The 23,485-nt window shown below is 35.3% G+C and overlaps 1 protein-coding gene across 10 annotated transcripts in view; it reads left to right on the forward strand.

The window, feature by feature from the left end:
- Positions 1–23,485, forward strand: part of ERC2 (ELKS/RAB6-interacting/CAST family member 2) — a 556,068-nt gene that overhangs the window by 262,766 nt on the left and 269,817 nt on the right. For 7 of the 10 annotated variants that reach the window (XR_011329694.1, XR_011329696.1, XR_011329695.1 and 4 more), the window contains 2 exons: positions 4,023–4,034; positions 18,878–19,013. Coding sequence is in view for 7 of the 10 variants with exons in the window: in XM_069812287.1 (XP_069668388.1) it covers positions 4,023–4,034; positions 18,878–19,013 (148 nt within the window). In the remaining 3 variants the exon portion in view is untranslated. The remainder of the gene's footprint in view (positions 1–4,022; positions 4,035–18,877; positions 19,014–23,485) is intronic. The other 3 variants (XM_069812288.1, XM_069812291.1, XM_069812293.1) reach the window with 1 other exon arrangement.

Consider the following 23,485-nt stretch of genomic DNA (forward strand, 5'->3'; position numbering starts at 1 on the left):
TTATTATCTGAGAACCTTGTAGTGCATGATGTAATGGACAGAATTTTCTATTTTTGTATTAATTTTTTTTTGAAAATTCGATGCACTTTTATCAGTGAAATTTTGGGACACTGCTTTCCAGTCTGTTATTCTTGGTGAGGGTGTTGATCCTGGAATAACGTTTCAGAAAAGAATTTGGTACCACTGAGTAGGCACAGACTTCTTTGAACAGGAGATACTGTACTTTGAATGTGATGAAGTAGTTAAGTTTTTCTATGAACATTTAAGTGCTTCTGCAATGCTTACAATAAGATATCTATGGCATGGCCAGCTGAGGACAGTAGTATGTTGCAATTTTGGGGAATCATTATGCTCTAAGATTTGTTTGTGAATTCTGTTAACTTTAATGCAGTTTCTCACTAAATTTATGTCCAGCTTTGAAGATTAATTCCAAATTCCTATACACACAGTATATATAAGTCAATTATTTTAAACTAGGAAAAAAAAAAGGAATTATGTAAAAATTATCTATTATTGGTTTCATCAACAGATGTTACTGCCTTTACTTGGTAATGCAATCTTAAAGCTACTTTCCACCATGCATAAGCACAGGCACAAATTTGTTGATTAGTACAGTAAGGCTAACAATCTGCCAGCAACATACAGGTGTAATAGGGAAATATTTTTAGAGAGTGGGTGTCTAACCCTTCTTACTAATCAGGCTCAACTTAGGTTTCTCTAAAACTTAATTTATTTTCTCTCCCTCTTCCTTATTTTCTAAAAACATTGGCCTAAAGATCTAAATCTGTATATAGCTGTGCCACCTGTTGGTGTCCCTAGAGAGGAAACTTTGATGTTGAAATTCCCCTTTCTAGGGGGTTAGGTGGAGTGTAAATTGCTGTAACATTTTATGAAGTGCTACTACTTTTTCTGCTTGTAATGACTACTTGATTGGCTCATTATTGAAGGGAAGAGGTGGAGCCAAAGCTCAGTTTACCCACTTTATGGGAATAAAGCATTGTGAAAATGACTGCAACTTTAACAGAAGCGTATTTGAAAATGTTCTTTCCTTCTTGTCCCACTGTTTTGTAATTCATATAATGTGCTCTAGGTTACTATTTTCTCTCCTTACTTTTTCTCCCTTTTTTTCTTGCTCAGAAACAGCATATCTTCAACATTTTCCCTAACTTCAGATGCAAGGGCATCTCCAGGGTTTTGTAGGAAAATGAATGCTCTTTTGAAATGTGTTTTTTGGTTAACAGCTTGCTGGGATCCACATTCACTGCTGTGCCAACATCTTTACATTGCAAGATAATTGCAACAACATAAATTCTCAAAATTTATAAACATAAATTTCTGAGAGTTATAATCAAGAGTATTGCAAGTTATGGTATCTTCACAATATTTGTTATATTCACATACAAATTCATCAGCATAATGAGGTGTACTTGTATAAATCAGTTTGAAAAGTAAAAACGTTTGTAATAACGTTATAATTTACAAATTCAAACAAGAATTAAAAGATGATGAATACTAATGTTCTGCTATTTGTCAGAAAGTATTGACACAAAGTGTCAGATACTCAAGGATAAAAATATCTGCTTCAAAATATGGGCAATTAAATTTATAAGGGTATGCTATTTGGCAAACGAACATTATTAATAATCCTGAAAAAGATTTTGTATGAATGGTAATTCTTTTGGTTTTAACCTGATTTTTCTTGCCTCAGAAACTGTCACACTTCTGACTTGCATCACTTAAGATTCATGATTCATACTACTCCTCATATATAAAAACATGTTGGTCTGTTTCTTAAATTACTCCATATATATTAATTTTATATTTTATAGCGTCTTATTACTACATAGGAGAACCAATTCCTCTTCCTATACTAAAGCTGTTTGATAACTTCTATTACATCTTTCATGATTTATATTTATAATGAGAACAGGTTAAAATTAAATGCAATATATCCCAGTATAATGTACTTTTGGTAAACTTAGCGTGATGTTTTTCTTTGGTTTTCTTGATGAAGTAAATGTGGTGTGGGTTTTTTTTTTTGGTTTGGGATTTTTTTTTTTTATAATGTAAATGAAACTGTAAGATAGTGATCAGCTTAAATTTTAATGTGAAGGGCCTAGCCAAAGAGAGGTAACTGCATCTGAAATGGAACTTTCAGAATGGAAGGAATATATTGTTCAATGCTTTTATTAATGGTGTTGGAATGAAAAATATATTTGTGAAATATGCTAGGGAGTTTGAATCATGAAATGTAGTGCAATACAGTAGTACAAAATGCATGATTATGAAGCTAGGACCAGTAAGACTGCCTGCTGTAAGCTAAGGATCATACTTGATACAGTTTAGGAAGATAAAGTTTGGGTGAATTTGCTTATGGCAGTGTCATTGTGAGCCATCTAAATAATGAAGCAGACATCTAAATAACGAGGTGTGAATCCTGATATGTCAGAATAAATGTCTGCAGTAAGGATAGGAAGGTATTAATGTCATCGAGCACTAGCAAGACTCCATGTGGAAAACTGCTGTGAACTTCTCATCGGTCATATTCGAGAAGGTTGAATGAAAACTGGAAACAGGTGCAGAGAGGGCTGGTAGGGTAATTAAAGGAATGGAGTGCTCATGTCACAGGAGGAGTCTAAACAGCAGTGGCTTGTTTCTCCGGCAAAACAAAGGCTTGGCAGGGATGCTAGTTCTCTATAAATATGTGAAAGGGTAAGCGCAGTGGTGAAGGAAGAGTGATTTTGGTAAAAGAGTGTTGGCACATAAGACAATGGATATAAGTTATCCATTAATAAATTTAGACTGAAAAGAGAAAGCGATGAGAACATTGTGTAGATTGCAAAATCTTGGATCTGCTTTTCTCCAATGGTATGTTAGAAGGTCAGTCGTCTGCTTGACTGAGTGTAGCTTCTCAGCAAAACTTACAACAATATGAAAGTCCATTTAAAAATACTGTCCTAGCTATGAGACAAAACCAGTTTGTTTTTCAACAAGAAGTTTGGTTTTTTGTTACCCACTTTTCACAGGCAGTGGTAAGTTTTGCATAATAACACTATAGATGCACGTTTAAGCTCTTGGGGTGATCAGACTACAATTAATTCATTCTGAATTGATTTGGATTTGAATTCTGATGAAAGTAAGTCCACAGAGCACTGACAATTCATTGCGTAAATGACAAAACACCAGCTCATGGAATAATTGTGTTCAAAAGAAGTATTTTTGTGGCTTTTAAAAAATTTCCCTTTCATAAGTGAATGAAAACCTGTGCACCAGTGACAACTTTAAGGATTAATCTAGCTGGGTGTCAGGCAGGGATTTTTTTTGCCTTACTTAATTGAAAGGGCAGGTTAGGTATTTTTTAATAAATAAGTTATCAAGCATCGGGGTATTTTCAGTGATGAAGTATTAACCTTATTATTCACACTGAAGAAAAATACTGCTGTCAGTATTAGAAGGGGCTGTATTTTTGGGGGGGTGGGGTGGCAAATCTCTGTCTTTGATTGTTAGGTACAGTGCTTTGTGAACTTCAAAATGATATCTTTGAACAAGCTGCCAAATTGTTTAGCTGTTTCGGCTTTCATGGGAAGACTTGAATGTGGGTCATCAAACCTATGTCAGTTCAAAAAAGGACTACGTGGTATATGATGAGACACTTGTGTGGCAGCAAACCCTACCAATATCCACCTAATTTATTTCTTCCATTCGGTGTGTGTATACATTTGGATGGTTCTAAATATGGATGGCTTTCCACAGTCCACAAATGACAAGATGCCATTTTACTTTAAAATTTTTGTTTTATTCAGTGCACAGCAAGGATATACTGCTACAGAAATTTTATTTTACTTCTCGCTTTCCCTTTCCTTTCCTTTTATTTTTTTTTTTTTTTTAATGAAATCTGTTGATATAACATCTGCTTGTTATATTTTTAAAGAACTAATGTGTTCCTCCCTTTATTCTCTTTTGCTGTCTTCCTCTCTATCTGTTTTTCTCCAAACTGCTGCTTTCATCCCTACTCCAACCAGCTTGACTTCCAGGTCAGTATTTTCTGCTCTCCTACTTAATTGCTCCTTCCACAATGAAGGTTTTCATTGATGCTTCATTTATTTGACTATTTTGATTCCATATTAACACCTTCTGTTTGTCTTTTTTTTTTGATTTTTGTTTTTATTCTGTTTGTCCCTAATGTGAAGTTTTTGGTCATTCCATTTCTAGATCAGAAACTTTACAGTAAATGAATGCTTTTGTCAAAAGTCTGTAAGAAAAAAATATTTATTAACAACATATTCAATTCATATGTTGTTTTGTGTGAAGATTTTTTTCTTCTTTCAGTTTTACTTTTATTATCTTTGTTTAGGGAGTTCAACATTGGGAATAACATTTTGGTAGACAAACCAACCCAGTAGGTGATGGATTGAACAATAACGATAGTATACAGAGAGATTTATACCTAAGATGAGAGACTTATTCTTAATACTTTACCATCACACCTTTTACTGTTATTGCAGGCATAATAGGATGAGTTGGAGTGTTTCAGCTTCTGGTTCAGGAACTTTTAGCTGTTTCTGCTGGCCAGATTATGGACCAGCACATAACTGCAAGGGAGGCGTATGTATGTGTGTGTTTTATATGCTGTGTTTGTATATAGAATCATCTAGTCAGATTCAGGTTTTTCTTTCTTCTAGATTTTAAATTAGTTTAAATTAGTGTTTGTGCTTGTGCACTGTTTGAGTAATCTTATCATCTTATCAAGTATTATTACATATCTTGTGGTGCTTGTTGAAAGTAAAAATTGATCTAGTCAACATTTTTTTTTCTCTTAGTAGGCCTTGATGTTAATTTTTCTTTCTCATGCTTATGAATGGCTGTAAAGTGTAAGTTTATACTTAAGTGTAAGTTTACAGCACAGTCTTAAAACATCTACTTGGTATTTTAGAAACTACTAACTTCATATGATTTGGAGTACAGGTTCATCTGCTTCTTCCTTTCCCCATTAATTCCCCCATTCAGTTCTATATTCTTAAGCTCACCTCTTATTTTTCAATTTCTGAAATTGGTGATTGAAACTTGCACAAAGCTTTGTTTCCTGTACTGAAGGAACTTTGCTTTAGGCAGGAACAAACCTGGTTTTCAGTCATTATCAAGGAAGAAAGTGTTTACTACTTCATAGACCAGTCGGACTGAAATATAAAGGAGGGTATATACTGCAAAGACTTTCTGGGTGGATTATTTCAGCTACCAAAGTTTTGCATTTGCAGATACAGTTCCAGGTATTAGGTTGCCATGCAGCAGATTTGACTAGAATCATGGCAAATGTCCAATCTGCCTTTATAATGTATTTACATCTGAAGTTTTCAGGATTTTTATGTCAATGCATGCTTTTTGCAGAGCTTGCCAGTTTTGGAGAGTTTTGGTATCTTAGTCTCAAAACCAAGCACAGTTCACGTTTCACCGTTCAGACGTGTCAGTGAAGTTTCTGACGCGGATACCTTCGAACTGTATGGCAAAAGGTGGCTCATTATGAAAAGATTGACAAGACAAGAGGGCTTTTTTCCTGATATGCTTTAATGAACCTCACAATCACAAGTTACTTTCCAGCTGGAAAATTTTCTTTCTGAAATTTGAAGCTTATTGATTGCAGCAATGAATCGGATGATCACTTTCTTTTTATTGTCTATCTACTACAAGCACATTTTAATGTGCTTTAATGGATAGTTATAACACCTGCATTATAAAAATACTTAAATTATTTTCAGAATCTTTCTTTCTTCCAGAAATTAATTAAATGCATTTACTCTGGAATTGGCTATGATGAAATTATTGCCCGAATGTGAGAACTTTGGCATTTCTATCAGAACATACTCAACATTTATTGAAAATCTCTCCAGCCAGAGAGAGCTTAAAGAAAGGTATTATGCTATGCGTTTGTCATTATGGTTGATTTCACTGGAATTCAATGATTGGTATGCAGAAACATTTGTTCAGCAGTTGGAGGTGCAATTTCTGTTATGTTTTATTGACCTAAAAAACCAGCTGACCTTGCTGAAGCAAACTGTCCTCATAACCCAGCCAACTTTCATCCCTAGAGTCCTAGATAAGTTGTAGCGTATGATTAGAGTTTATTGTGGGATTTCAGTGAAGTGTTAAGTTTTCGCAGCTTGAATCGTCATTAAGGTCAAAACTTAATTTAAGAAACAGATCTATTAATTTCTTTAATTCCTGCTTATCAATATGTTCTTAGCTGTCATTTTGTTTATCCATATTTATATGGGTTAGAATGATTAGAAAAATGCTGCATCTGTTTTACAACATGATGGGTTATTGATACTGATGGCAAACAAGAAAATCAAATGCGTTGGCATAACCCCTGCCATGTGCATCTACCTATACAATAAAAAAATGTTCTGAGCACAAGAATCAGTACAGTAACTTTTTTTTTTTTTTTTCATTTAGATTACAGCAGGTTATATACTCCCTAAACTTTTCTGCCTGCATATAAAGAGGAGATGGATGTTTTTTCCATGTATAATATACTGACCAGTGCTAGAAGTTTTCCCACCAGCCTCTGATGTTGGCCTTCCTAATTGTTTCCGTGGGAGGCTAGAGCTCAATGAGATGTGTAAGGCAAGGTTTAACAGAGTTTTAAATTTAACTTATGAGCCTTCCACAGTTTTGTCAAATGTCAGTTTGATGGTTCCAAGGGCAGAGTGATATGTTGTTCAAAGATAAGTTCCCTGGAGAAATTGAGATAGTGTACTAATGAAAACTGAGAGAATCTGTGATATACATTACTCTTCTGAGAGACTGGTTATTCTGAGTGAGAAACATAGTTGTCACATTGGATAACAGGCAGATATTTGTCATGTCTTTCTGTTTTAGTCTGCTACATATACCGAATCAACATTTTAACGTGAACATTTTGAAAGAGATGAAGATTTGAGAAGAGATTATTTAGACTTATGTGATTACATGTGTGATTTTGAATTTGTATACATTTACATTTCATTTTATTTAAGAAATAGTAAAGTAGAAAGCTTATTTCCTTAGAATTCTACTTTCTTAAGAAAAAAAAGTAAAATAATAATATATTACAAAATAGCTAGAAATCATAGTGATAAATAATAACAAGATACAAATGGATCCCTGGGGCAGGATAATGCATTGTTGTTCATTTTTATCCCACTGACTCCTGAACCTGTCTGCTCAGTTCTATACTTTGCCCTTTCAGTTTGCTTAAAGGCATGCAGAAGTTAAAGTAATCATTTCTGAGACAGCTAGAAGTGGATTATTTAAATAAGGAAGGATATTTTGTAATTTCTCAGTGATGTGCTTTTTTTTGGTTTTGATTTGGAGTGTAAATACTCTGTGGAAGTAAATGGATATGCAGCATAAACTGGATATGAGGAGAAAAGACCTCCACCTCTCGGAAGGAAAAATGTCCACTTTGGATTGGGTTGGACCTGACACCACAATTCTGTGTTGGGGAAGAGAGAACATAAGGAACTGTTACTCTTTCTGTTTCATGGTTACTAATTTCTAGACGAAGCAATATTTCTTATGCTTCTCTAGACCTGCTGCTTCCACTAGTTTTCCCCAGGGCGAAGATCCACAGAGCATATTTCTTTACCTCTTGAATGTGTGAATAAAGTAGCTGTACAGCACTCCTCCGGGGAGCTTGGTGGCTGCCTGGGTGCAATGCTGTCAGGATGCCCTGTGTACGGTGGAGGGGTGTGTGAGTGAAGAATCATTGTGAGATAGCACAGCTTACCCTCAAAAAGCTGTGACTGAAAAGAGACAGGGGAACTAAATTTAGGAATTGGGCTGTTGGTGGCACCACTTCTTCCACTCACATTGTTTGCTTCTATAATGCAGGAGCAACATGCCTGGACGACGTGATTGTGACTGGATTGAAATGCTCTGATCTGCATTTATAATAAGGGGAAGTTAGTATGTCAAAACAAGAAATCATACAAAGTGTACCTGATTTATTTGGAGGTCTAAAGAGGTTACTGCAAAAGCATGATTTATGTATTGAATGATAATGGCTGGATTGATCCTGAAAACCGCTAGGTTGAGCCAGGAGTTGCAGTCGACAGATTTGATTCAGAAGGAAATTGCAATGAAACACGAAGTGCAGCAGAGGAGGTTTGATCCCAATTGCTGTCAGGCTGAGCTGGACATGCTGGGGAGCAATTGGATGCAGAGAATAACTGGACAGAGTCAGGAGCTGGTGGTTGTGGTGGGGTTTTTTTGTTTTGGTTTGGTTTGGGTTTGTTGTTGTTGTTTGTTTGCTTGTTTGTTTGTTTTAAATTTATTTGTTTTTTTAAAGAAGGAAAAAATATTACCTGGACAACAGCTGGAAAGGACCTGATGGAGCAGCAGCAGGACTGCAGCTCCTTGGTTGCAAATATCAGGCAACAAACTATTTGCAGTTACTGGTTACTGTTATTGCTAATGGTATCAATTAATAAAATAGCTGAGCAAGCAATTGCCATATTAAATCAGATCAAATATCCTTCTCATCTAGCGTCCTGTCATCAGCAGTCTTGTCTTTTTTTTTTTAAGAAGAACATCAGAAGAAAATGCGGAACAATCCTGGGCGTACAAGAGAGATGTGTGACAGATGAGTCTTCTAGCACAGATTTCACACATGTTCATATAAAGTATCATCCAGTAAGAATGTGCTGAGAAAGACAGTAGTGCAATGCACTGTATTGGAGTTTCAGTGGTTGCAGTGCAGATATGTGTTGAAACAAAGTGATATGAACCATAGTTTGGAACAGGATTTTAGTAGGTCTTTTTCATTCATACATTATCCTCATGTGGATATTTCTAGCATCTCTCTAGGGCTTTGGAGGGAACTGTGTCAGACTAAACACTTCTTAAACAAAGATTTTGGAAAACTTCCCAGACTGTGTGTTAGGTAAACCCTTCCTCCCACGTTTTTGTCTTTGAGGTGAGAAATGTTTCAGTGACTTCTGTGACACTTGCTTTATTTCTACCAGGCAGAGTTGTTGGTTCTCTCAAGCCAACAATATCTTTTTGTGGTGCATTTGGAGGCAAAATACTTGTCACACTGAAGTACTGTCATAATCTGAGTATTAAGAAATCTTAAACCAGGCTTCCAATATTTGAAATAATGTGATTTAAAGGAGGAGGAGGCGGAAGAAGAAGAAGAAGAAGAAGAAGAAGGGTTATTTGAATTTGTGGCTTGCTTTTTTTTTTTTTTTTTTAACCCAGCAATAGAATCACCGTGTGTTTTTTGAGACCTATAGATCTGTGTCGGCTGCAAGTTGCTCCTTTGAGCGAAACTGAAATAGCTACCCATTGGTAACAGGAGCTGGGAATATAATGAAAACATTGAATATACTAAAATTCATTTATCTTAACTGGTAACTCTGGGCATTACAGCATTTTTGCATTCAACTGGAGAATTAGGGATGTGGAAATCAAATTCTTTGGAGATTTTAAAAATATTGTTTGGTTTTCATTATTTTTTTTGTCCCTTGTTTGCACTGGTTATTTTGATTGCAGTCCTTTATATCAACACAGAGAGAACACAGGGTGCTTCTCAGTTCTCCTGGTGAGTAGATGGAGTAGGAACAGTGACACGGAGTTTGCTATAGTCTCAGCTTCAGGTGAATGACAAAAAGAAGACCAAGCATTCTTCTTCAGTAAGAGATGGCAATATTAACTTCTTGTGATAATATTCTCTAAGGCATGTAGCAGAATAGCGGCCTTTATTACCAAAAGATAAAGTCAATTTGGCCAAAGTTAATCAGAGAGTATTGCCTTCCTCCAAATTCTCTTGTCCAAAAGTCAACAAAATTTTACTCAGTTGTCACAAGCTTATTTCATAAGGGATGGTCTTAATGTTCCCTGTTAGCCTTCTTGGTAGCAGGGGCAGTCCAGCCCCAGGGTGACAATGTTTTTCTGTCTCACCAGGAGGCATCCACTCAAACTTTCCTTCTCATCCCAGATTATAATAGACATGCTAAGGAAGCTGAGCTACTCCTATATATGTCACTGTAGAAAAGATATTTTTTTTCAGTTACAAGATCAGATAGCACCACTGTAAAACTGAAGTTGTGTCACAGGGTCAGCTGTAGGAGGGTAGGTTATGTTGTTACACAGTTTAGGAGTTTAAACAATTATAAAGGCAATTTCAGTTCAGGCTGTTGAAGTCTTGCCCCTGCTCCTTTTCAGTGGGAAGTAGAGAGAGGAAATATAGTCCTTCTACAGAGAAAAGGAAAAGAGTGGGAATAAGATCTGCCAGATTTTCTGCTTTGGAATAGTGAGGGCAAGAAGGGCAAAGGTGAGACAGGATAGACAGGATTTTTTTCTATTGGATGGTAATAGGTTAGTCAGACACACAAAGAAAGGAATTCCTTGGGATTTGGGGATGAAGTATTCCTCCAAAATGTGGCCTTTATGATAACACACATGGAAAAAAATGTTGGGTTTTTTTTTTTCTTTTGAGTCTAAACAAAAAATGAGGAATGATCCCCCCCCCCCCCCCCCCCCCCGAAAGTCTTCATTCAAAACACTTTACTCATATGTGCCTATGTAGTGGTCTGTCTTATATGTGAGCTTTTTATGTCGGTCAAATTTTCACGTTAAAAGCAGAAAGACTCCCAAATTCAAAAGAAGCAGAAGAAATGGTTGTTGTTGGTTTTTTTTTAAAAAAGCTGTGATAGCTTTGAAATAGAGAATGGAGCTGATTTATACCAATGTTATACTTCAGTTGTGGATGAATCATTATGAGCCATGTCCTCCTTAACGCAGACAATTATCTGGCTGCTTATATTCTCAGAATCTGGATGCATTGTATAGTGATATCAAATGGAATAAAGAGGCTGTGCAGAGAAAGTATTACAAGTTTTAGCACCATTTTTAACAAAGTAACAGATATTCATAGCAGCTTCGTCATCAGACGGTCAGAATAACCAAAGAGACAAAGCCCAAATGAAATAATTACTCTGGAGGGGGTAACATGTTAGAAGTGGTAAACTGCTTAATTATAGCTTTGGGACTTTCTTAGGCTCCATTCTAGATACGTTGCTTGTTTTGTGGGTTGAGTATATTGTATCAGTGGTGAATATGCACTTGGTGTGGATTGCGGATCAGTTTTGGTAGGGCATCACTGAAACAGTTCACACTTAGCCCTGCAACATATATTCATTTTTCTGTGTTTTGAAGATTCCTTACTGGGAGAGCCAGACAGCTGCTTGGTACCTTTGTTTTTCCCTTTTTGCTTTTTGGTACCGCAGTTGTGACATGCCTTCCTTCAATGAGGAATACTCTTCTTCTGTGCAGCTTTGGACATGCTGGTTCTTTTCTCATTCTTAACAAATGCACTAGCAATAAATAGTAGCATTCTGTGTTGCTGTAACATGACTTGTTTGCTAGTCAGTGGATCTCACAGAAAAAGTCATTGCGTACAATGGTCAAATGGCTTTGCAGTTTTGCAGTCAGTAGATTTCACTTTACAAGGAAAAAGGCAAAATGCTTATGAAATAAAATGTTATTATTTAATATGTTAATAAATTTTATTCTGTTTTCTTCCTGTGGTTATGATCATTACTCTCTGCCATTTTATATCAGGGCATAAAACTAGATGAAAGAGTTGGCCTGGAACGTACAAGCAGTGTAGCTTCTGAACATCATCTACATCATAAAAAAAGGGTCAGTCCCAGTATAATTTTTTGCCATCAAGGGAGAAAGAATAAAAGTTATTTTGAAGCTCAGCCCTATTGGAAATGCTGGCTGTGTCAAAGTAATTAATTTCTTATTGGTTGGGGTGATTGCTTTTGGTTTTGCATTTAAGGTATTCTTCAATTTTTTTATCATCATGACAATTGTGTTAGTTAACAAAAAGAAAATAAGAATGATTAAGAATAAGGAAACCCCCCAAATTTTAAAAGACATTTTGGATACTAATAATTCTTTAGGTTATAGAATCGGGATTAAAAAAAAAAACCAACCTGAAAGTTTTTGTAAATGCAAATGACAGCACAGAAAGATACTACTTAGTTTTTTATTAGCATATCATAAATCTTAAGGTGACTAGAGTCTAACTTATTTAATAAATTTAGCAGTCAAGCATGAGGGCTTTCCTTTAAAAGAATGATGGTTATTTGAGGTATGTTATGTTTTCTTTGTCATATCAAAATTTCAACCTGTCATGGATATAGATTTTCTTATCATGATAATACATTTTCCCCAGACAAATCCATCTATGGGTTGTAAGTAAATAAACAGTGTCCTTGCATATTTGTATCAGGAATGTGTCTGTCAGTAACCCTCTTAATGTCTCTTGTAATGGTTACAGTTTGCTAGAGTCTAACCCATCTTTGTTTTTCAGGTTTATAGATTGGTAGTAGCAAATACATTTGTATTCCAGGAAAATGCCAGGAACAATACTTAACTTTGCTCATATCTTAATGGAAATTCTATCTTATGGATTTAAATGGAGTTGGATTGGAATTAAAAAAAAATTACCATTATGCTGTTGTTTCAGTCTTGACTCAACAAATCAAATTGGAACCTATGCATACTGTCATTTTTAAGACAGTGAGAACTGAACTGTTGGAAGTATTTCTACTGAGTCTTACTGAAGTGATGTAGTTCAGAATGGACATTCACATGGACAGGATTTACAGGGTCAGGTCTTCTGCATGACTAGCTACTGAGATCCAGAGTGCCTAGTAACATGTTAAGATTCATTTTATTGGTCACATACGTGAAATTTTTTTGTAAAGGTGTGGACTATCTATAAAGGAGAAAGAGATGATCTGTTAAAAAGAAAAATAATTTTTTCAAGTAACAATGTTGGTAGTATTCTACCCAGTGCATGCCTAGAACAATAGGTGAAGATGTGATTATTTAAAATATCTGTACTGGATTAAATTTTAACATGTATTTTTGAGAGTTTCCTGTTTTATAGAAATTACTTGTTTCAACTAAATTTTTGTATTTCATATTAATTTTTTTTTCCCAAAAACATTCTTTGGCAAGTTTATTGCACTCTGATTTTTTTTTTTTTTGAGGAGTACAGGTTCCTAGCATACTGGAGAATTTTTTCATTGACTTTCAGACAGCTGGTCCCATTATAATGCTTTTTAATGTGATGAAAATTATTACAGAGACATATTCCTTTAGAAAATGTTACAGATTTTGCTCTTGGGAGTATTTTGTATGTCTGCATTTTTTGGATGCTTTGAGGAAAAAAAATCTTTATGAAATAGAGTAAAGGCTATACTAAGCATGTAACACTTATTTTTGGCTGACATTACCAACTTTTTGGCCAAGGGACCCAGCTGGCTAATTAAAGCTGGGAATTTAATGAAATAGTGTGATTTTCTATAGCTATCAGAGATGAAAACATTGGAGTTCAGACTACAGTTACATACTACTGTAAAATGAAATCTGAAAGATACATATATGCAGAAACTAAATGTCAGTATTTGTCGCAAAAAGTTGGACTGAAGGAATTAAATGTACTGTAGTTAGAGCTACGAGATCAATTTGTATGCTCTTTCAGAAGAACAAGAAAAAACCAAAACTGAACATGGTTAAACATAGTAATTACAAATAGTGATATTCGTACTTGCAAGAACTAAGTGCTACTACCGTTTTGATATTTGCCTTTCTGCTGATCAAGGGTCTGGGTCTCCATGACACTGATGTCTATTTCTTACAAAGATATTTCAATTAAAAAATTAAATAGAATGAACAGCTAGTGTAATTGATGTAAGGACATCTTGCTGTTTGCACAGCAAGATTAAGGGGGTCTTTGGTCTGGGCTTCATAAGAGACAAAGATATAGGGCTGTATAAGAATTTTTTGTCTTTTCCTTCACCTGTCTTGTTTGGATCTATGATATTCTAAGTGTACCTAAATATTTAGCAGTCATAGTTTGATGGTTCTTCAGCACTATCAGAAATCAGAGCTGCTACAGTCTATTGATTCCTGTCTTGGTGGTTTAAGGCCATTTCTCTGAAAAAGTTGTTGGATGCTGAGGAAAACAGTTGTAGGCATAGCTGTGGTTTACATACCTGATTTTAAGTCTAGGGCCCAGCTGAGGTGGAAATTAATGGCTATGGAGCATTCTGTGTGTTGAGAAAGATGATTGAAATTTATCCCAGATCAGGAAGATTCAGGAGGAGGAATGGGGAATTATGTCTGGCCAATTTTTACTGGAGTAGAGTAGCTACAGTCTACTGTGTATTTACAGGTCAGAGCAATGGCTTGATCTAGGTTTAAAAAAATTAATAAACTCAGTTTAATGTACAGTAAGGTAGTTTCTAGAGAAGTATGTTACTTTAATCTTTTTCTCTTCATTAGGAATGAGTGTCTAATGTACTAGAAGAATCACATTTTATTTAGAATTTTTTCTTGTATGTGGTGTTCTTCATCTCTTCCTTATTAACTTCCAGTATCATTGTCATCTAGTATTTATGTGGCTTGGGTGTTTGCTGCATACTGCTTCTCTATATTGAATGATCAAATGAGTTGGAAGATGCCCATGAAGTCCTTCAGTTTGTAACTATGTATAGAACAGGACTCCTTTTCCCTTCCCCTTCCCCCTCCTTTCCCCTTCCCCCTCCTTTCCCCTTCCCCCTCCTTTCCCCTTCCCCCTCCTTTCCCCTTCCCCCTCCTTTCCCCTTCCCCCTCCTTTCCCCTTCCCCCTCCTTTCCCCTTCCCCCTCCTTTCCCCTTCCCCCTCCTTTCCCCTTTCCCCGCTTACATTCTAGCTCCATTTTGAAGACAGCTTAGCTCCACTCTGAATTCTTTTTTTTGTCCATAGAAGAAGCTGCTAGATATTTTATGACGATTGCTGACTGGCTACAACCATAGGAACACAAACAGAAATTTAAATTTGTTAACTGAAAAAGTGTCATTAACCAGCCATTTTAATGTTTGGCCAAGATTAAGCATTGTGTAAAGTGTTAGTCATCTACACTGCTTCTTAGACTGCTTTTTTGCTTCCTATCATGAGCTCAGAACATCATTTCTTTAAGCCCAATGTGGTGTTGGCACCACTTAAGTGCGCTCTGGGCTTAGGTGCTTTAGAACGAGTTTGAAGGCTGGCTTTCCAGTTATGTGAAGTTAGTAAAATTACAAACACAGCATAGTATCCTATAATAACTTGTTTGAGGTGACTGTAACTCCTAGTTCAGTGGTTAAAGAATTTAGCTCACTATAAGATAATAGATACCCAACTGCAAAATGAACTGTAACTGTGGAAAATCGGAAAGCTGTGGATTTCATCTTGCTGCTTTGGGTAGTTAGGCTATTAAACAAAGACTACTTTTGCCTATATTTTAGTACCAGAATATGATTAACGTGTGATGCTAAGATCAGTTCTACTGCCCAGACCCCTGCAGCATACATTCCAGATTTTGAAGACCTGTCTTAAACAGTAATGTTTTATTTATTTTATTCTGTCTAATGAATTTTGTGGTCTTTCAGCTTTAAATTGAAACAGTGTAGCAGAACACATGAAACTAATTCCTTGTGATAAAGAATAATGTAGACTCAACTATGCATATCAGCATAACTACTAGTAAATTATGTGGGTATTTTATATCTTCTATGGTAATGGCATATGATATTTTGTGCTGATTGTGTACTGTTCTCAAATATTTTTCTATTTCTTGTGCATAATTTTTTAGTTATCCTAATCTTCTATTTTATTCAAAAGCATTTTTAAAAACAGAGCCATGTGAAAAAATACCAGAGCAAGCATAGTCAAAAAATATACTAGATCAAGGGTTATATTTGATATATTTGCTGTTAAAAAATAAAAAAAATAAAAAAAATAGGTGGGGAATGCATTCTTGTATTTATTTCCTGTATTGAGCTCCTCCTGTACCTTTAATGCAGGCCTAAAAGAAAACTAGTCAGCTAGGCTTTTTAACTGTAGCATTTTCTTCTCATTTCCATAGGCATGTAGTCAGTTGTGGAAGAAAGAGAGGCTACCACACAGCTTTCTTTTATTTCCTTCTCTTCTAGACTTTGCATATCACAGGCACCAGATGTTTTCCTTTGCAGCTTTACCATGTTCTACTTTTCAATGTGGCATTAGACAGAAAGTGAAATGGGAAGGGTGATGAAAGAAGCAGTTAGCATTGGCATAACATTGAACTTCTTAGAGATTAAATATAAATTAATTTATCATTTACTGAGCATTGGATTGGAAACCATTTTTTATTTTAACAGCACAAAGTCATATTACACCACCAAAACTTCTGCCAAATACCACATTTATATATGAAGTTGTGAAAGTCATTTTTTCTAGTATTAATTTTGGTTTTATGGTAATTAGGTCTATGCAACATGGACCCATGAAGGAGAACTGGTTTTCACTTGGAGCTGCACAGAGCATCTCATGTATAGTTGAATACTTGATTTAGAAAGACAAAGGGCATCACTAAAATTCTTGAGGAAATTTAGCAAAAAATAAATAACTCAGTAGCTAAACCCATTATATTCTTTAAGACCTAGAAGCAATTTTAAACTGGAATATACAATTTCTGGTTGTTTTTTATTAATCTGTCACTGTAACTTTGACAGAAATATCCCTGCTGGTTTTAGCACTGTCATATTACTTGCTTATTATTGGTTAGCTGTGGCAGAGCATTGTGTTTTTCAGAAAATTAACACCATGATAAAATATTGGTGATTTATGCTATACTCCCAGGCCTATTGAGGTAGATCTCATGTAGCCAGGTTTCTTCTGACCATCGTGTAGTGTATTTTTTTTATTCTCAAGTGAACTTAATTTGGGGATTTAAACATGATGCCAGAAATCTACCAAGAGAGAGCTGTAGTGCTGTACTGGTGCTCTCTTTGAGCTGGGGAAAAGGTGCTGTTTCTTAGGAGTATTGTAATTTTGCTGAAGTTATGTCTAAAGGGGGGAAAGCCTTAGGTGTATAGTTTATTAGAACTATATCTGGGTATCTGGGTGCTATAAAAAATACTTGAGACTATTTAAGGAAGATACAGGCTAAAGTCTTAAAGTCTTTAGCATTGCAAAATGCTAACTCCTGACTAGAGTTGGTTCAACCTGGAGAAGCTCAGCTCTTCATCTTCTAGTCACTGTTTTGTGTAATATAGAAATGATTGTACTAAAAAAAAAATACGTTTAGAAAGGATGGCTTTAGATTTTTTTTTTTTTCTTCCTGAAACTGGTCTATTTTCTGGTAACAATGTCTTGTTGGGTATTCTTTTACCTTTATGGTATGTACAATCTTCACAAATTTTATTTCTAACATTAAAAAATGAGTACAAAAGACAAATGCTGTAAACAGATCATCAGTTAGGCTAATCTATCTTTTTGTGCCTTAACAGGCTGATTCAAACTCTTGAACACAATGATAGGATAAATCTGTTTTTCAAAAAGAGGAATTCATATTTGTCTTTTTAAAAAATTATCTCTGAGCTTGATGTAGATTCTTCTAAAAAGCAAAGATTTTTATTTTAATTAGTTGTAGCCACTTTTATTTTTCTAGGTAAGTTGAAGTTACTTTTTTTAGGAATAATAGATTAGCTTTCTGTTATGTATTGTACTTACAAACTTGTATATGAAGTGTCTTCTAAGAATTTTTAATACCATGGCAACATTTTTTGATTAGACCTTCATTGTAAAGTTTTCAGTATAAATAATAGTGAAAAAAACAGTGGTAGGACAAAGAAACCAGTGATAGAAGTAAATACAAAATGACCTAGTTTCTTTAGCATAATAAAATCAGTGCAAGAAATATATTCTATAACTTTTTTTTTTTTTTTTCACTGAAAGTTCTAATGTGGAAGCAACAGAGACATTTTCAGTGATCCTTTTGGGCATTGAATAATATTCTCTTCATTTGCCAAAATAGGATTAGTGAGTAGATCTCAGTAGGAATTTGCACATGACTTTATTTTTAAATAGATAAAAGGGAGTGAATTCCTCAAAGTCAAAGAAAGTTGGGAAAATAATATCTAAGAATCCAAGCAGGTAGAAAGCATTACTGCAAGGATATTTTTTTCAGTGCCTGTCAGGCAAAATTAGCTTGCCTTCTTTCTTAAGGGGATGTATGCTAAGTATCAGCATCAGAAACGCTTCTGGTAACTTAATGAATAAGATCCACAGCAAAATATAATTGAACATAGAAACAATTTAAATTTTTTTTTTTACTTGAGTACAGTCTTAAGAAAAGAAAATATATAATGGTGGTAATGTTTGTTTCATTTTCATTAGAAGTTACTCATGAATCTATTTGTTGATAATCTTTGTAGAAAGAAGTCTCATTATTAAAAAAGATAGAAATGTAATGTTTTTGTTATATACAAAGCTATTTGTAAAGGCATCCTTCATTCTTCATGGCATATTTATGACCTGAACTTCTACCCCATCACACTTTAATCCTCAGAAATGTATTTATAGTCCAGGTTTTCAAAAATAGAATTTCACAACATAGATTAGTCATCACCTTCCCCTTCTGCTTCCTTTGAAATTAATACTACTTAAAGCACCCATTAAAATTGTTCCCGAACTCACTGAGTGTGTAAAGATTGTTGGATAATATCACTGTGTTTCAACAACAATTTTTCTCTGTGGTGCATAGAACAGGTATGAGTATTCGTGAGCAAATGAAAAATAAAAAATCTTGTAGGCTCAAATAATTGCTTTACCATTTTATAATCTGATAGTATTAAAGCTATTTTTATATGCCATCTTGAAAACAAGATGAGGTTTAATTGTTTACATCTGATACTTGGAATACTTGTATCTGTTGGAGAATCGATGTCCTGTGTCATAGTCACAAGTTAATTTATAGAGAAAAAGAAGTGATTGCAGTCATTAACACTAATGCATATGTGTATACAATTCTTAGACATATGAAGGACCAAAACAAGAAGGTTGCCAATCTGAAGCACAATCAGCAAATGGAGAAAAAGAAGAATGCACAGTTGTTGGAAGAAGTTCGTAGGCGAGAGGACAATATGACTGACAACTCTCAACATTTACAAGTGAGTTTATTTTTCAATCGTGTTTTAAAGCCATCAAAGATAGTACACTTCTGTTTCACTGTGTGTCTTCCAGGATGTATAATGAATCTCTTCCCACAAAGAGCTGATGGCTTTCTCCTTTCCTACCAGAGGATGCACTACTGATTTCAGTTGCATCCTTGAAATATTTACTATTTAGGGTGAGGAAAAAACTATAGAATTTGAAGCCATCTCCTCACAAGGACTGTATTTTACTTATTTAAAAGCAAGTAAGTCATTAAAGCTTGTTTTGAGGAGAGTCAGAAAAGAGAAGGATAATTATCCTTTCTGGATTCTATTCCTATGCTATTCACAGCATTATATCCACAAGCCATCATGAGGTTATATAGTGTGGTTATGAATGTTCAGCATGTTTGAATATTACATAGCAATGTGCTGCGATTTTTTTTTTTTTTTTTTTTTTTTTTTTTTTTACTGGGCAGACCTTTCCATATCTGGATGATTAGCTCTGTAAAACACAATTTTGTTTTTCAAGAGCATTCAATTGCATAACAGAAATTCTGCCATATTTTCCAGTGTGGAGATTGAATGCCACAACAGTTGAGACTCATGAGCCCCTTCCTGTTTTATGTTTCTAGAGGTAGCTCTTCACATTAAATTGCACTGTCTGGGAGTGAAATTCTATATCAGCAGGGATATCATCATCTGGTCGCATACTCAGATCGTTTAACGAGTGAGATTTGATCTTACTAACTGTACATTCATATGTAGTGTATTAAAAGGGTGAGGATAGCTTGTCTAACAGGGTAATGATGAATTTAGAATCCTTACCAAAGATCATTTTTATCTTATGTACTTAGATGTAGCATAGAGGAGCAATGGAGACAGCTATAGCTGCCTTATTTGACAGATCTCTTATGATCATTACTGCACAGTTACTACATCAGCAACTCTTTTCTTATGGTTGGAAAGAAAACGATCTCCTATCTCTCTTTTTTTTTTTTTAATTTAAGATAGACTTTGAACCTTGTTCTAGGAGATTTTCTACTGTTTGTAAGTTACTGAGTTCAGGCACCGAGATTTGAAAGATAATTAGCTGATCTGGTTAAATGATACATTACATACTAGGGAATTTGTATTAAAGGCCACAAAACAAGTTTGATGCTTGACTGCTCTGAGATCTGAGCATGAAAAACTATGAAGAGAATTACTGATTTCTGTCAACAACATCAATGTATCCCTAGCCAGTGTTTATGGGGAAGTTTAATTTAGAGTGCAAAATATCAATTTTCCCTTGATCTGGTTAATATAATGGGCTTCTGGAAAATTTCCAATAGGTGGAATTTGACCCTCACATGCTTCATATGGTACTGTGTTTCGCATGTGTACCTACATGCAAAATGGAGATATTAACACCACACCTCTCTTCAGGCTTGTGTTGGTAAAACTGTATGTCAGAATCAAGTTCAGGAAATGATACATTATTTATGCATCTGTATAGTATTATGTATACTTTATAACCTTGGTCATTACATACTGATTGCATCACCATGCATTCTACTGCATGTGATATAGTAATAAAACCTTGTGAAGTATGTGGTCTCACAATATGATGTATCAAAATTAAATTGCAGTGTTGAGCAGCTACTTGTAATTAACGTGGTTCAGTAAAGAGAATATATTAGAACTTTATTTTTTTCAGTATTATTTTGGAAATCTATCAGAGTGGTGTGATCACTAGGGAATAGAAGTCATTCCTAGGGTCTTTGATGTAACTGCTACACTGGACCTTTCAAGTCATGTCATGAGAATGGGTCTACTAAATGGAAGCAGTATGGCTGAATAGCCTGAATTTAGAAAGGAAAAACCTTGTCTGGTGTATAGCTCATCTGTGCTGTTCTGCTGCTATAAAGCATTTACACGCTTAGAATGGTTTATGAAAACCAGTTAACTAAGAACTGTTATTTCTGTTACTATGCCTTAAAAAACTTAATATTTTAATATTGTATACTTCAACATATTACTTTCAGTAATGTATGTGTGTATGTGTTGTGGCCCATCCTACACTTGCTGAGTTGCTGGCAAAGTGAAAAAGAGAGGATCCCAGCTGCACCAGTAGGTGCTTTGCATTCCCCAACTCTTCCTCCAGTAGCTGCAAGAACAGGAGGAAGCGCGTATCAGTTGTCTGTGCTGCTGGCATGCTGGTACAGCTAATCCTGCCTTCTCTGGCATAAGCAAAAGAGGCAATCTGCTGCTCTCATCAGTTTGCTGCCATAACTAGTTGTTGTATTTCCTGTGTCTAAAATGTTTCCTCATTTCCTTGGTTTATTTCTTCCCACGTCTTTCTTAATGTTGACTGTTGTGTTCATGCAGGGCTGGATGTATTCTCTCATTGCAGTTTGCTTCTTTAGTGAATTTGACTGTCGCTGTGTGGATCATGGAGGAGGCAAATCCACCTGAATGAAAATGGCTTGTTTGACTTTACAGATTGAGCCATAAAATACCTGGAGATGTGCGGTTGCGGGTCCAAGGTTGACTCTTGCAGCACTATCGTGTTCAAGTAAATCCCTAAGGAAACATAGTGAATGTAGAGGGATGGAGAAAAGCAGCCCAACTTGATGAACATCTGGCAGCTTTTTCCTTCCCCAGCAGAGTTGTTTTGGTCTAGCAGGTACAGGAGACAGATACCATTTCACTGCTTCAAGGGACCCTTTCCAAAATGGGCTTGATAACAAGTGTGCTTGTATGATTGCTTCTTTCATAAGATTAAGGAAGGTGGGGTGGTGGTAGTATCTGGGGCTTTTTTTCTTGTGAGGTAGAGGAATTGTTATTCTCTGTAGAAGTTTTGAAAACGAATCACGAAATTCATTATTCCAGTAAAAGCTCATGATACTACTTCTACATCTAATGGAAACATGTCCCTGCCTCACATATTAGTAGCTTGAGATTTCCCTATCATTGCAAGATTTGGGGAGCTTTTGATTGTTCTACATAAATGCCATAGTGAATCTTGTAAGTAAAGCAAAGTTTGGCATAGAGTAGTGGAAGTAACATGACTCTGATGTGCATTTATTCTGCTGATAGGAGAGATTTTGATTTAAAGTTTTTCACTGGTATGGTTTATTTGTTTTATATGTATAAGGTAGTTACAAATATTAGGTGAGAGCATCAAGTCTTGTTCTTATATGAATCTGATAAGCAGGTGGTTGACTGGTTAAAAAGCCAAACAAACTCTAAAGCTCCAATCATTTTGGTATACAAAGGACTTTTTTTCATTAAAAAAAAATTGTTGTTTAAAAAAACCTTTCCTCCTCTGTGGAGTTGTTTAGAGAGCAAGTATCTCTTCAAATGCAAGTTTTTCCTTTCAAAAAATTTGATCAAGAGCACTGGTGGATGCAGTTACAGTTTTGATTGGCCTGTATGACTTGTTATTTCAGGGTGATTTTGATATGAGGCTTTTGTACCTGGTCACATAAAACTATTTAATGTATTTGGCATAAGATAAACGTTTGCTTGCGTAATGTTTTACCACAAATGCCTGGGGGCAGGGATGGAACACACCTGCTTTCTGCAGGTCTGAGTATGCAGCTACATTTGTGAGTGTTCTAGATTTGAACTTATTTAGGCATGTGTTTCAAACCATACATATAATGCAGTATGTAACAGGTAAATTTATTTTCTTTCCTAAGAAACCAGGAGTACAATACTTTCCCCAGGAAGCAAAATATAAATGGAACTTCTTCTAGTGATGTGAACATATACAGAATTCAAATTGGGATGTAAGAGTTGACTAAACAAATAATCTGACAGAAAAGAATACTTGATCACTCTTGACACTAAATTTTGGTTTATAGATAATATATAGAGTTAATAAAATGTAATAGTAGTGATCTAAAGAATTAAGTAAGTCAGGATCTGTGGGGAGACCCATGATGTGAGATATATGAAATAGTTTGAAAAACAACTTTCTGGGAGTACTATGCATCTGCTAATTAAAAATAAAATTAACTGGTATTTCAATAAATACTGAATTAACATCTTAGTAAACCATAGGGATCTGACCACCTTTTCTTCTTACTGTTTAGAATACCTTCTACTATGTTTAGTAGAATCACCCTATGTTTATAGGCATTTATAACACATAGTGCTTGTGTCTATAGTGTACTTGTTACATTTGTGAATGATGTATTGAGCTGTTAGGGTAAAGTATATCCTAAAATTCTCTGGCCTGATGTAATGATTGTATTTGTTGGCTAGCTGTGATAAGCTGGCTGTTGGCTAGCTGTGATAAGCTCAGCTGAGAATTGAAGAGCAATTAGACTAGTCAAATTACACTTACTCCAGCCAAGTCTCAATCCCTTTTGCAGAAGTACTGGAAAAGATGTAATAAGAAAGCTAGTATAATTGTCCATGGACCATTCAGGGAGTCATTCAGGGCAAACTGAAGCAATCAGTTGAAGTGCCATCCATTTCGCACAGCTCAAGTAGGGACT

This window comes from Haliaeetus albicilla, chromosome 24 (genome assembly GCF_947461875.1).
Source record: "Haliaeetus albicilla chromosome 24, bHalAlb1.1, whole genome shotgun sequence".
NCBI lineage: Eukaryota > Metazoa > Chordata > Aves > Accipitriformes > Accipitridae > Haliaeetus > Haliaeetus albicilla.